This window comes from Micropterus salmoides, unplaced genomic scaffold (assembly GCF_014851395.1).
Source record: "Micropterus salmoides isolate LMB-PRFRI ecotype aquatic unplaced genomic scaffold, ASM1485139v1 Ms_hic_scaffold_11, whole genome shotgun sequence".
Classification (NCBI taxonomy): domain Eukaryota; kingdom Metazoa; phylum Chordata; class Actinopteri; order Centrarchiformes; family Centrarchidae; genus Micropterus; species Micropterus salmoides.
The window spans coordinates 18,268,804-18,281,153 of NW_024040152.1; the positions used below are offsets into that span (position 1 = coordinate 18,268,804).

At 40.9% G+C, this 12,350-nt stretch overlaps 1 protein-coding gene across 3 annotated transcripts in view; it reads right to left on the bottom strand.

The window, feature by feature from the left end:
* Positions 1 to 12,350, bottom strand: part of si:dkey-12j5.1 (probable assembly chaperone of rpl4) — a 28,488-nt gene that overhangs the window by 15,438 nt on the left and 700 nt on the right. The window contains exons 1-9 of one of the 3 annotated variants that reach the window (XM_038711585.1): positions 11,809 to 11,979; positions 11,534 to 11,646; positions 11,271 to 11,417; positions 10,992 to 11,144; positions 8,834 to 8,943; positions 8,601 to 8,724; positions 7,520 to 7,612; positions 6,772 to 6,840; positions 1,798 to 1,851 (exon numbers count right to left, since the gene is read on the bottom strand). In XM_038711585.1, coding sequence (XP_038567513.1) covers positions 1,798 to 1,851; positions 6,772 to 6,840; positions 7,520 to 7,612; positions 8,601 to 8,724; positions 8,834 to 8,943; positions 10,992 to 11,144; positions 11,271 to 11,417; positions 11,534 to 11,646; positions 11,809 to 11,875 — 930 coding nt within the window. In that variant the 5' untranslated portion in view covers positions 11,876 to 11,979. Of the gene's footprint in view, positions 1 to 1,797; positions 1,852 to 6,771; positions 6,841 to 7,519; positions 7,613 to 8,600; positions 8,725 to 8,833; positions 8,947 to 10,991; positions 11,145 to 11,270; positions 11,418 to 11,533; positions 11,647 to 11,808; positions 11,980 to 12,350 lie in introns of those variants that run through there. The other 2 variants (XM_038711584.1, XM_038711587.1) reach the window with 2 other exon arrangements.

The following is a 12,350-nucleotide window of genomic DNA, read 5'->3' on the forward strand; positions in this document are numbered from 1 at the left end:
CCCCAGACAGAAGCACACATAATAAAATAAACGCTGCGTCTGTCAATCAAATCACTGGGACTATTGTTATTTCAAAGTGAAGGCACATCTTAGTTCCCATATGGTGCTGCTGAAGGAAGAACAAAAGCATCATGAATGAACTGAATACCTTTGAAACAAGATTTGCAAGGAACAAGCTCAGTTGTTTGTGCAGACTTAACATTTTATAAGTAAGGTTCCAACTTTGAGATACGTAAGAGTAAGGAGACAGAGGCGAGAGCTAACAACTTATCTACTGCACTTAAGAGAGGAAACAAGAAAGAGAGTAAGACAAAGAGGGGGAGAGAGGGGAGGAGAGAAGGAGAGGGAGTGTAATGTAGTCGAATATGCCTGTCATACACTTCTGACTTCACAAATATGACTCTAGCAACCTAACTGCGATGTGATCTGACAAAACACTTTCTGACCATTACAACTGGGGATGACTGTATGCATGTGTGATTTGCTTTAGGCCCACTCAAATCAAAAGTGTCACAGCTGTGCGTCTCTGGAGCGAGTTTAGAAGTTCAGCCCCCTGATGACTGCTCTCAATCTGTCAGCTGAGGGGTGTGTGGGGGAGAGTGGAGGAGAGAGAGAGAGAGCGCGAGCGAGATACTGCTGTGCACTTCTGTCTGACACTCTGTGGCACACCTTCACTTCCTCTGCCACCGACAGTGGGGATTTGCAGCACATAGTTCCTACTAAAGCACAGAAAATGCTGTAATTTATGCCACTCCCTAATAAGCATTCAAGTTTTCAAGTCATTTAAGTCATACTGTGTGTGTGTGTGGGTGTGTGTGTGTGTGTGTGTGTGTGTGTGTGTGTGCGCTAGTGTTGTGAGCAAGTAATGTATGGGTGTGTATACCCTTCCTTGTGACACACATACAGTGGCTCAGCAGAAGCAACTGAGTGCTCAGGCTGAGGCTTTCCCCTTCCCAGTGGTGTGATTAAAGGTTTGCCTACAAGTTGGTCTGACCCAGCAGCAGTTACTGAATAAAACTAATAATAATTCTGCCTGCAAGGGGACACATAAAAATACATCAGTTAATCCTGTGCATTGTCAAGTAATACACACGTACACATATCCACCAGAACACAGAGTCAATTAGTCGGCACACTTAACTGCCATTAACTGCCATTTTAGTTTCACTTCATGCATTCAGCCTAACTTTGTGACCATCGTGTTTATGTCTATTTCGTGTTGGGTGGGATATTTTGTTTTATTTTGCTCTTGCCAACAATGGCGGACATTAGAAAGTCTGATGCTCATCTTCCACCCCACCTGTTCTCCTCCTGTGTTGTCTACCACCCTGTTCTCATTCTGTGTTATTGCGGAGTTTCAGAGCAACAAACAGTGTCCCCATAACCATAGTAACTCACTCTCACTCCTGCCTGCAGTGCAAGAGGAGAGGGAGAGACGCTGTGCATCTGCCAGAAGAGACGCTGACTGAGATTACTATGAGCAGCATGCAGGGGAATAAAGTCTAAAGCCTACAATATAATAGATTTTTGTATATTTCACATTTTCCCCCTGATGGTCGGAATAACTCACTGCATTCGTCGCTAGTCAGAAATAAAGTTGCTGAGGGTCTGAAAAAGGTAGCCAGGGGACGAAACTGTGAAGGGAGGACATAATCTTTTGCTACTTAAAAACGCATTGAACTTGTAGAACTAGGGACACCATCCCTACTACATTGTTAGTAAGGGCAAACTGGTGAAGCTGTTGTAGTGGTTGCTATCAGCTGTTAATTTTTGAAAACAACTGGGTTATCACTTTACCTGGACAACTTCATCATCCTCCTCCAGAAGCCCCTCCAACACATCTACCGCCATCTAATACAGACAGACAGACAAACAGACAGAGACAGAAACATCATCAGAGATTAGTCATAGCAGAAAATAACTTTAAGTTAATCATCAGTACACACTCAAAGTCTCTTCTCTGATACAGCTTCGGTCCACAGATAAATATGTTGTTGTTGCACACAGTGTTGTATATCTCCCAGGCAGAGCGATCAATCAGAATGATCAGAGGATCTGATAAGAGTCTATAAGGCCAGCGTGCCATACACAACATCGTCGATACCAACAAGACAAGCAACATGGCCGTCGATGGACACACTCACCAGAGCTTATCACACAGTCAATAGTAACTTTAGCCACTTTGTTCGATAGCCCTTCAAATCCATTTACCGACATTAACAGTCAATATATTCTTAGTACATGCAACACTCCAGAGGATGAAAAATCCACATATAAGCTTGACCACCGCACCGGAGAGCAGGTTTGATGTTGTAAAGGAGTTTAATGTTGGAGGTCTCAAAGAAGTTTAATGTTCGGTGACCTTTGCCAGAGTGCATCGCTGCCTGGGTCAGTTTCTGTGGGAAGTTTCTATTACAGAAAACAGACCTGACTAAAGTAGGCTGTGTGTTTGTTTTGCTCTGCTTCTCTGTGTGTGTGTGTGTGTGTGTGTGTGTGTGTGTGTGTGTGTGTGTGTGTGTGTGAGGCCCAGGTGATTTTATTGATTTTTGTCAACTTCAGGTTGGAGGCGACTGTTAGCCAATCACCCATGGTGAAGGGCAGGAATAAAAAGACCCGCACGTACCTGTGCACAGACGCACACACTACTGCACAGTCAGACACTACATCAGCGCTACACACAACAATGAGCACAACAAGCTGCACTTGTTTCTTGTTAAGGCAGTCTTATTAGCTGCGGAGCTTCCTAATTTAACCCCGAACTCTTTAGAGTTGTTTTTTCATTAAGCCATGAGCTTCCAGTGGCGATAAAGAAGTCAGTTGTCTGGGTGGACTGAGGGTCAGGTTAATTGAGAGTATCCCATTAAGAGCGTGCAGATGTACATGCCAGGGAGTCAGTTGATTGATTGCTAGACCAATTATCAGCTAAAAACTCATTGACCTTAATTAATTAATGACTGATTAAAATACACAAACAAAAACACCTAATCCCAGCTGATGATGAATGGATTCATGCTCAGCCTCAGAATTATCTACTTGACTTTCATTGTATCACACCGATGTGACACACACACACACACACACACACACACACACACACTAATTCAAGCCAAGCACAAGATAAAAGAGACAGGAGTAAAGATCTGTCTGGGTATTAAACAACTGTGAACAGGCAGTTTTGGAGCAACAAAAATAGAACTAGAGATATCTCGGAGCCAGGATAAGTGCGCAATGAACCATTATATCATCTCCAACTGTACTCCTTCCTAACTACACTGGTCAACCCAGGGGCGAGTGATTAAAGATTCAGAGATTCTTAAGCCACTTCGCGCTCTAAACAACAACAAGATTAATATTCCTGTGAAGATAAGGGGAAGAGAGGTTGAACTGTGAAGGAAGGGTACAAAAAAAGTCTCTTAATAAACAATGCAAAACTGGTCCATGAACAACGGTGCACTGCAAAGACAAACACACACGCCAAAGACTCAACGTACATGCTGTCCTCTTTATTTCAAGACCTGTTAAAGAAAAAAAAAGTAGCACTCTGGGGAGAACTCATTTATAATGGCCATTGTGTGCGTGTGCAGTTTGTGTGTGTGTGTGTGTAATCTTCAGGCAATTTTGTTTAACAGAATCATTTTACCGGAGCGCACAGCAGAGACAGGAGAAAGACAGATCACTTTACAAGCGAGGGCAAGCCGTATCTCTAACACACAGAAACCCATACAACCCATACTAACACACGCACGCATACACGCACAAACAGGAGCGTCTACACTTAAGTAAATAAATCCTGGGGATGTCAGAGCTAACTGTACTTGCAAGCAACATTGCAAAGTACAAGCTGCGCTCCATCGTGAGCTAAATTTAAGAACAGAAATGCTCAATGAATAACATGAAAGCAAACAAAAGTGACAACGACACAGAGAGTAACTAACCATCAGCTGCTGTGACAACTATGCCGAACAGACACCTTAACGGCTGTCAGGAGAGGGCGTCTGTCTTTCTGTCTATCTGCTATGTGGCAAGTGAATTACTGGTGGTGATGGGTGATGATGATGGTAATGTGTGTGTCTGTGTGTTTGTGTGTGACAGCGAGTAAGCAGAGTTCTCTGAGGGCCTTGTTACTACAAAGCACACTTAACATACTGAAAAACTTCCTGATTGATCCAACCAACAGTCCAAAGCCCAAAGATATTGTGTTTACAATTTTATAACGCAGGGAAAAGCAGACAATCCTCACATTGGAGAAGATGAACCCAGAGGATGGTTGGTGTATTTCCTTGACAAAAACTTGTTTGTAATCAACCAATCATTTCGCCGCACTAGTTTAGTCTATACAATATCAGAAGAAAGTGAAAAATGTCCAAAGCAATGCCATGAAAATGCTCATTTTTTTTCCAAATATTTACCATGAGATAAAACAAAGAAAAGCAGCACATTTTCCCATTTAAGAGGCTAGGACATTTTTGAGTGATAAAACAATTAATCAAATATGAAAACTGTTAATCTTCTATCCATTAACAATTGTGTTATCTAGTTGTTTCAGCACTGCAGAAACTGGCTCAGAAATACAAGACATCAAGCTGCTAGACAATGATACCTCTCACTTGTCATCTCACTTATGCTGCTTTCAAGCACCCCACCCACTCAATGTCCATTACAGCTATGAAAATAACAAACAAATTTGGCATGGATTCAAGTGTTTCAACTCAAAAACAATCAAAAAGAGGGAGGGGGGGGGGGCTTGAAAAGCAAGGCCCCCCCCCCATTCCAAATGAAGTGGCACAGATCCACTCCACGTCTTGTTGAAACAGAAAACTGAGGGGAAGAGCAGTAGTCATGAAACTGATGTTTTCAAGAATGAATTAGCCCACAGTTATTTCAATGCCACAAGAGCATGAGACAATTTCATAATGCAACGCTTTTACCGTCAGTGGATGTCACGGCTTATTAAGATATTGACACTGTTATTATTGGTAACTCAAGTATCACAAAATAGCAACTTTCTCAGACAAATTTAGCGTAAAAATAAGTAGAGAGGAAACAGAAGGTGCTAATTAAGATTGCAAAGGTCATATGTTGAATGTGTGAGGCTAATGTTTACACTGTCACCTAATAAAGTGATCACAAACAACGAGATGCATTGACAGCCTTCGGGGGAAACTGCCATTTTGTTGCGCTTAAATCTGTCAACATCGTGTACTAAAGTGATTTTGTTCCCCAGTGACTAGCGAGATAATATCATACACCCAGATAAATTGTTCAAAGTAATCACACTATGACAATTTTATTTTCCTCCATTTCTCCAATTTACTCCAATTTAAACTCAAACCACATAATGGATCGAATGTACAACCCCAAACTGCATTCACAAGACAAAGAGCTTAATCTCCAACAGCGACAGACAAATGCTTTAACTATTAGCCATATAGTAACCATAATAGCCATATACTCTCTGCAGCTACAAAAAAAAAATTTGCTTTAACAAATTTTGTTGGCAAATATATTAATAACATATTCAAAGCCTTTCTGCAGTTTGGATCAAACCTGGAAGCACACAACTTTACACAGAGTTTAGAGTAGTGAACAGATTTTAGTCCACAGGGAGAGACAGTGAGCACAAAAATGTGTGTGTGTGTGTGTGTGTGTGTGTGTGTGTGTGTGTGTGTGTGTGTGTGTGTGTGTGTGTGTGTGTGTGTGTGTGTGTGTGTGTGTGTGTGATTGTGCGCACATGTGTGTGACAGAGGAGTAGTGGAAGGAAAGAGAAGAGAGGATGTTCCTATCAAGTATAGCTAAGTCCCAGTCTGGGAGAGACAGAGAGAAAACAGCTTCCACCCTTAAGCTCAATTTCCCTCAGAGACTTTCACGTGACTGGTGGCTAAAAACGAATATGACCAAATGTTTTGCATGGGCGTGTATATGCATGCGTGCACACACAGCAATATATTCACGTTTATAAAGCACTCCGAATGTTTGCAGTTTGAGTGTTTCGAGCTTGATGACACAAACATGAGGATGAAGACAAATGACATGTCAGAAACAGTGGACCGAGACGTTGTCATTTTACTGATACACCTGACAGCTACCAACCCCACAACCCACACACACACACAAAGATATAACTGCAGCTGAGTCGTGTGTGTGTGTGTGTGTGTGTGTGTGTGTGTGCGTGTGTGCGTGTGTGTGTGTGTGTGCGGGAGGGGGGCCACTGTTCTCATTTCCTGTCAGTGATAAATAACCATAAACCACTCAACAAGAGTGGCTAGAAATTAATCACTGGATCACAACAGAAAATAGCTGAAATGCTGTTTGTGTGGCAGTAATCACAGAAAATGTGAAAGAGTGTTAATGACTGCTAGAGGTTTTAGCACTGAACTGAAGGCAGTGAGCCACTAAAATCAAGGCCATTAATACTGGAAATTGATGAGTGATTTTGAAGTGCGCTGTATCACAGATACGGCAACAATTCATCAGACTACAGCTTCCTTCTTCTTTTTTTTTTTTTTCCCTTCTTCACATCCCTCCTCTCCTGTGCACCCCTTTACCCCTGTCTCTCTCTGCAAATACCACTCTTCAATTATTGACACTGAACTCTGGAGGGGATAAAGACCCGGCATGGCCTTCCCACCTTCAGTGCCATTCACTAGAAAGGAAAGCACACAAACACACACACACACACACACACACAAATATGCCTGGACGCCCTCACACCACGAGACATACACAGACCAACAACAGCGGAGTGCACGAGTACAACACACAACATTTTACCTCGTATTCCTCGGACTCGACGAGCAGTTTGGCTGTGGTAATGCGAGACTCGTACGGAGGAATCTCATTCTGGAGAAAAAGGACAAGGCCACCACCTCTACAGTTAGTGTTTACACAAGCATCCACAAACATGGTTCTTCCTTTTGTCTGATAATAACAACGATCCAATTTCAAGCTACAAAACATTCTGCAGCTGTGTGGCTGTTAATCACAGTGAAAGTTTCGGCAGGCTGAGTTCAGATCAACCTGCTCCTGAAGATAAGAGTCATAACAGCGCTAGGGTTTTTTTCTCAAATTGTCACCCCGACCCCTTATATCACATTTGCTCGGGATTTGAATGTAGTAAACTCAACAACTATTTGTGTGGGTCATTTAGCAGCAATCCTAACTTTGAAATTATAGCCATTCTTTGTCACATTCCTTGAAGTAATTTTGCTTACTTATGCTTTATACACTTTCCTGGTGTTGCTTTGTGCTTTAATTTCTGCTCTCTCTTCACACACAACCCCCCCCCCCCACACACACACAAAAGCACACAGGTTTGTGAAGTATTTGTTCCATCTTTTATTTTTTATTATCCCCCATTTCATTATCTCTTACTTTTTATCTCTACTGGTGTCCTTATGTTTGCGCTCACTGCAAAGCACACTGTGACAATCTCGTTAGTTGAAAGTGCTTTATAAATAAACTGGGATCTTATGAGGGCTGGTTGCTGTCAGAGAAATACCAAAGCACAGCTCCAACTCACCTGCATGTCTTCCTCTGTGCTGAAAGAAGCAGCACTCTGTTTCTGGGTAGGTAGCCACAATCCGACACTCTTCAACAGGTATTCTCTGCCTTCCTGAAGACAGAAAAACACACGTGTGTGTAAATTCACATGTATGATCGTACAACAAAACACACAAATATACACACAGATAGAGTAAAGGGAAGGAATTTGGTGAGTTCAAATCATGAGTTTTTACTGACTGGATCCTGAATGCTCTATAGATATCAATAACCTTTTGATTAATCTGAGGTCAATTGTGTTTTATTTTAGAGAGTATTTTAAAATAGGCTGTTGCTGAATGTGGGATGCTGTGAAGTGTAACTGGAGCCAGCCTGACCCCTACAGCCTATAGCTATTATTACACATCCACTTTAGCTCTACAGAATCTCTTGCTTTTCCTCAGTTTGGTGATGTAAGAGCATGAAGAATTTTTGAAAGAAAGTTTTGCATTTATGTGCTCAGGTTGTGAGATACCCCCAGCTGACACATTGCCAATACAAAAGGGGTGAATTTCTTTTTTATTTGTGGTGCTCCCAGCAATGATTATTACTGTGCCTTTCCATAAACAATGCACTGGTTTCTCATGACATTACACTGTGAATTTTCCCTATGTAAATGAGGGTATAAATGTAGAATATCTCTTATAATGTGAATATTTCTTGAATATGCAACATTTTTTAAAAATTTGTAAAAACTGAGAAAATATCTTTTTTTTTCTAATTCATTGTCAGATGCTTCACACTGCAAAGTTCTCGTGGCTTCTTTTCCTAAATGAGTCTAATAAGCTGCTCTCTCTCTCACTCTCTTTATCAGATGACTATATGACCTCAGTGATCTGCCCAGTAATTAACATTCCTATCGGCATGACCTGTCTGTGTGTGTGCGTGTTAATGTACGTGTCCATCTGCTGATTAATGGCATACAATTCAATTTGCTCAGAATAATTAACTCAGCAGATTCTCGCTTTAATGTGGTGATAACTCATCCTGAGTGTGTGTGTGTGTGTGTGTGTGTGTGTGTGTGTGTGTGTGTGTGTGTGTGTGTGTGTGTGTGTACTGACCTGGTTTCTCTCTGTACTGAACAGGTAACTGGCCATGAGCTGTAGAGCCTCAGGGTTGTCATGGTGATACTGTAATGCTCTCTCAATGAACTCTTTGCACTTGTCTGCAGCTCCCTCTGTCATGCTACATGCATGCACACCCACACACACACACACACCCACAAATCTCAACTCATTACCAAAGCAGTAACATGAAATGAGGTTATACGTTTCAAGAGTGTGTGCACCAGTACCAGAGGTCTGCTAGGTAAATCTCAGCAATGGAGCAATAGGCTACACAAACATCCTTCGCTGTGAGGAGCTCCGAGTCCTCGTCTCTTGCGGCAGCAGCTCCAGCCTGAGCCTGCTTAAAGAGCAGAGGGCAGAAATGTGTCAAATGTTCTGTTCTGTATCTGTTAAATCAACAGATAGTGAACATGGTGTGCAGATTTTTTTATTAACAATTAAGTTTTGCAATAAAGGAAAAAAAAATATTTTTTTAGAGGACATGTTGACATGTCACAGTAGGAAAATCACTGAGGCAAATAATAGTTAATGATGACTCAATTTCATTTAGCTGCTTTGGTTTCAAGGTCCTGATATTTGCATGCTAGCTTATTATTGCCAACGTTTACTGGGACACTTGAATAGTATAGGGCCATTGTTAATGTTATTTGTAATACCTGTGCTTTTCCTTAAACAAGGAGAAGCAGTTTTCAGTTATTATGCTCCGTATATCTGGAACAAACTACAAGCAGGTCTGCTGAAACTGTCAGTTCTTTAAAATTAAGACTGAAGACTTTTCTTTTTACCATTGCCTTTAATTAAATCAAATTTAAAGCCATAGATTAGTAACTTTCACTGCACTGTAACGTCCTGTTTTCTTTTTCTATGTTTTCCGATTTTCAGTGAACACTATTTACACGGTCAGAAATTAGTAGGTAATTGAGAGAAAAGATAAAGAGAGTAAGATCGAACAGAGTGAAGGAAGTGGTCTTAAATCTCGTGCCTGAGTGATTTACAGGACCCTCTGCCCACCTGTAAACGCGCAGGTGGGTCCAGAGTATAACTGGATCAAAGGGTTTTTGGGGTTTCCAGCTGATAAGTTGGGTTTGCAGCGCGTAGCCTCAGACATAACCAAACTCAGTGGACCCAAATATTGCTATGGACCTGAGTACAGACTAGCTAGAGAGAGTAGATACTTCACTGTTCATCGTCTTTTCAAAGAAAAAATAATAATTGTAACTCAGTTATTTGCTCAACCCCTCAGCCTGCTTTTATTTTCTATTTAACTCTTTTAACCCTCATTGTACACTACACTGTAACTTTTACTGTCCTGTTTTACCGGGTTTTTTTAATCCTGTTTTTATTTTCTATTTCACCCTTTTCAAAATTATATTTTAATGTGTTTGTTTTTCAATTTCCCTGTGTTACTTTTATGTTTAATGTAAAGCACTTTGAATTGCCTTGTTGTTGAAATGTGCTATACAAATAAACTTGGCTTGCCTTGCCTTACTATGACAAACTACAAATGCTGTTAAAAAGGCCTATGAAGATTTAAATTATACAGAATAGCTCTTGCCCTTTCCTTGTTATATAAAACGTTTGTTTGAACGCAAAAACACCACAGACTACCCAGCTCCTGTCCTATGGCATACTTAACGCAAATAAACTCATATTGATTTTCTGGAAAAACAAAGAAATACTTTCACTCAATCAATGGCCATCATTTTTGTATTTGGAAGGGACAGCAGAGTTAGAGTTAGTTTGTGCAGATTACAAAACTTAAACAGCACTCATAGGGAGTGACGGAAGGGGAGGCCTGAGGGTTTCTATTTTTAAAAGAGCATATTATGTATTATGTTGTATGTGACTAACATGATGGTGCTTCAAATTAAAAATCTCTTCTTTTTTTTTAATCTTTGAAAGAAGAAGCTCAGAGAATTACCACAGGACTTCTGGTTTACATTCTCAGCATTTAATACAGGTTGTTAAGAGCTGGTCACTTCAATGTAACAAGCTGTTTTCAAATAACCTATAATTTATGTGATTAATAACAAAAATAAATAAAATGAGTCATGAGTGACTGTAAAACAACAGGGGTGTTCATAAGGCAGACATAACACTGTAATAACTGCGCAGCAAGTATTTCCGCTACGGTGTGGTAATCCTTTTAGAGTTGTTCAGTTGAAATTATAATACTCTCTGGATCTCTGTCATGACAAGGTGACATGTATGCAACAGACAGACAGCCATTCCATAGTTTATCCAACAGCACCATCTTGTGAAGATAAATAACATTACACTAGCATTAAGCCTTTGTTGCAATAGCATTTCTTCCCAGTTTCCATAGAGTAAATATAACTAATTAAACCATAAAGGGAATGTGAGTGTCTATCGGGGTTCACTCACTTTGGTCTGTGCTTGTTTGTCCAATGCAGACAGCAGGACTTGTATTCCTTTAGTGTAGTAATCCACAGCCTCCTGGCCTGAGTGGATTTGTCCCAGGTACATGTACTTACTGTGGCCTTCATCTGGGCTCAGCTCCACTGCACGAAGGAAAACTTGGAGAGAATTGGTCAAGGAGGCTACAACCACCACTGCACTCAAACAGCATGTGAATATAACAGTTTCCATGAAATGACAGAATAACTGACATGCAAACAAAGAAGAAACCTGCATAAAGGATATTCCCTTAGCTTTCTGTGTGTCTCCTAGTTCAGTGCAGATGTGTCCAAGCATGTCTAGAGCTTGCAGGTTGTTGGAGTCCACATCCAGGGCTCGTTGACAGAAAAGGGCAGCCATCTCAAAGTCAAAACTATCCAGGCACTCCTCTGTCTGTACAACACATGATCCCATGAGATAACAAACATGCAGTAGATGATCAGGATTAAAAATACATTTCGAAGGCATGGCAGATCTGGGCGATATCTTTGTTGGGGATATCTCGTTACCTTTTCTAGTAGCTGTTGCACGGAGTACTTCTCAGCTGTCTTCTTCTTGGCTTTTTCATGCATTCTTACTTTCATCCTTTCCTGAGGTGACAATCCAACAAATCCTGCATCTTCTGTGATTAGATAAGTGGAGAGTCAACGTTAGGTTTGTCTCATTTGGTCTCGTAAAGTCAAGAGTTGAAATCAAAGCATAGTAGGTTCATTACGATTAACTTTGCTTTCTGAGAGGTTGACGTTACATACTGTAAATAATAAGCACAACTGAGGAGAATTACCCCTGTTTGGGCGGTTATCTTTCTTCTTCGCCTTGTTTTTCTTTTTGCCCTTTGCCTGTCCCCCCATGGTGCCAAAAAATACGTCTTATATCCACAATTTATGTTTTTAAAGCACACTTCACCCAAAGTGACTCCACACACACGCGTGGACAACGAGTAGAGCTAAAAGAACACAGTGCGCATGCTCTAGGCAATGACTGGGTGGCTGCTACGGAGAGAGGTACAGGACATAATATTAACGTTTGTGAAATAACCTTTTTACAATTTTAAATAGAAAAGGGAACATTTATATGGTCCGACGTTGTTGTTTATTGCGTGTTAAAAGTATGCTTTTAAATTTCAGTAACTCAAACTTCCGTATTTTAAATGCTCTTTCTGCGTTGATTGTTAAATGAGGGTTTAAAATGAATTAAATGGGTTTATTTGTAGGCGGGTACTTCCTATGATGGACAAGTCTGTAGACCATTTAGGTAACGCGTTTAAGCTAAACCCTTTGACGCATCTGGAACTTTTTGGATTTGAACCAATGGGTAGTTACGTCA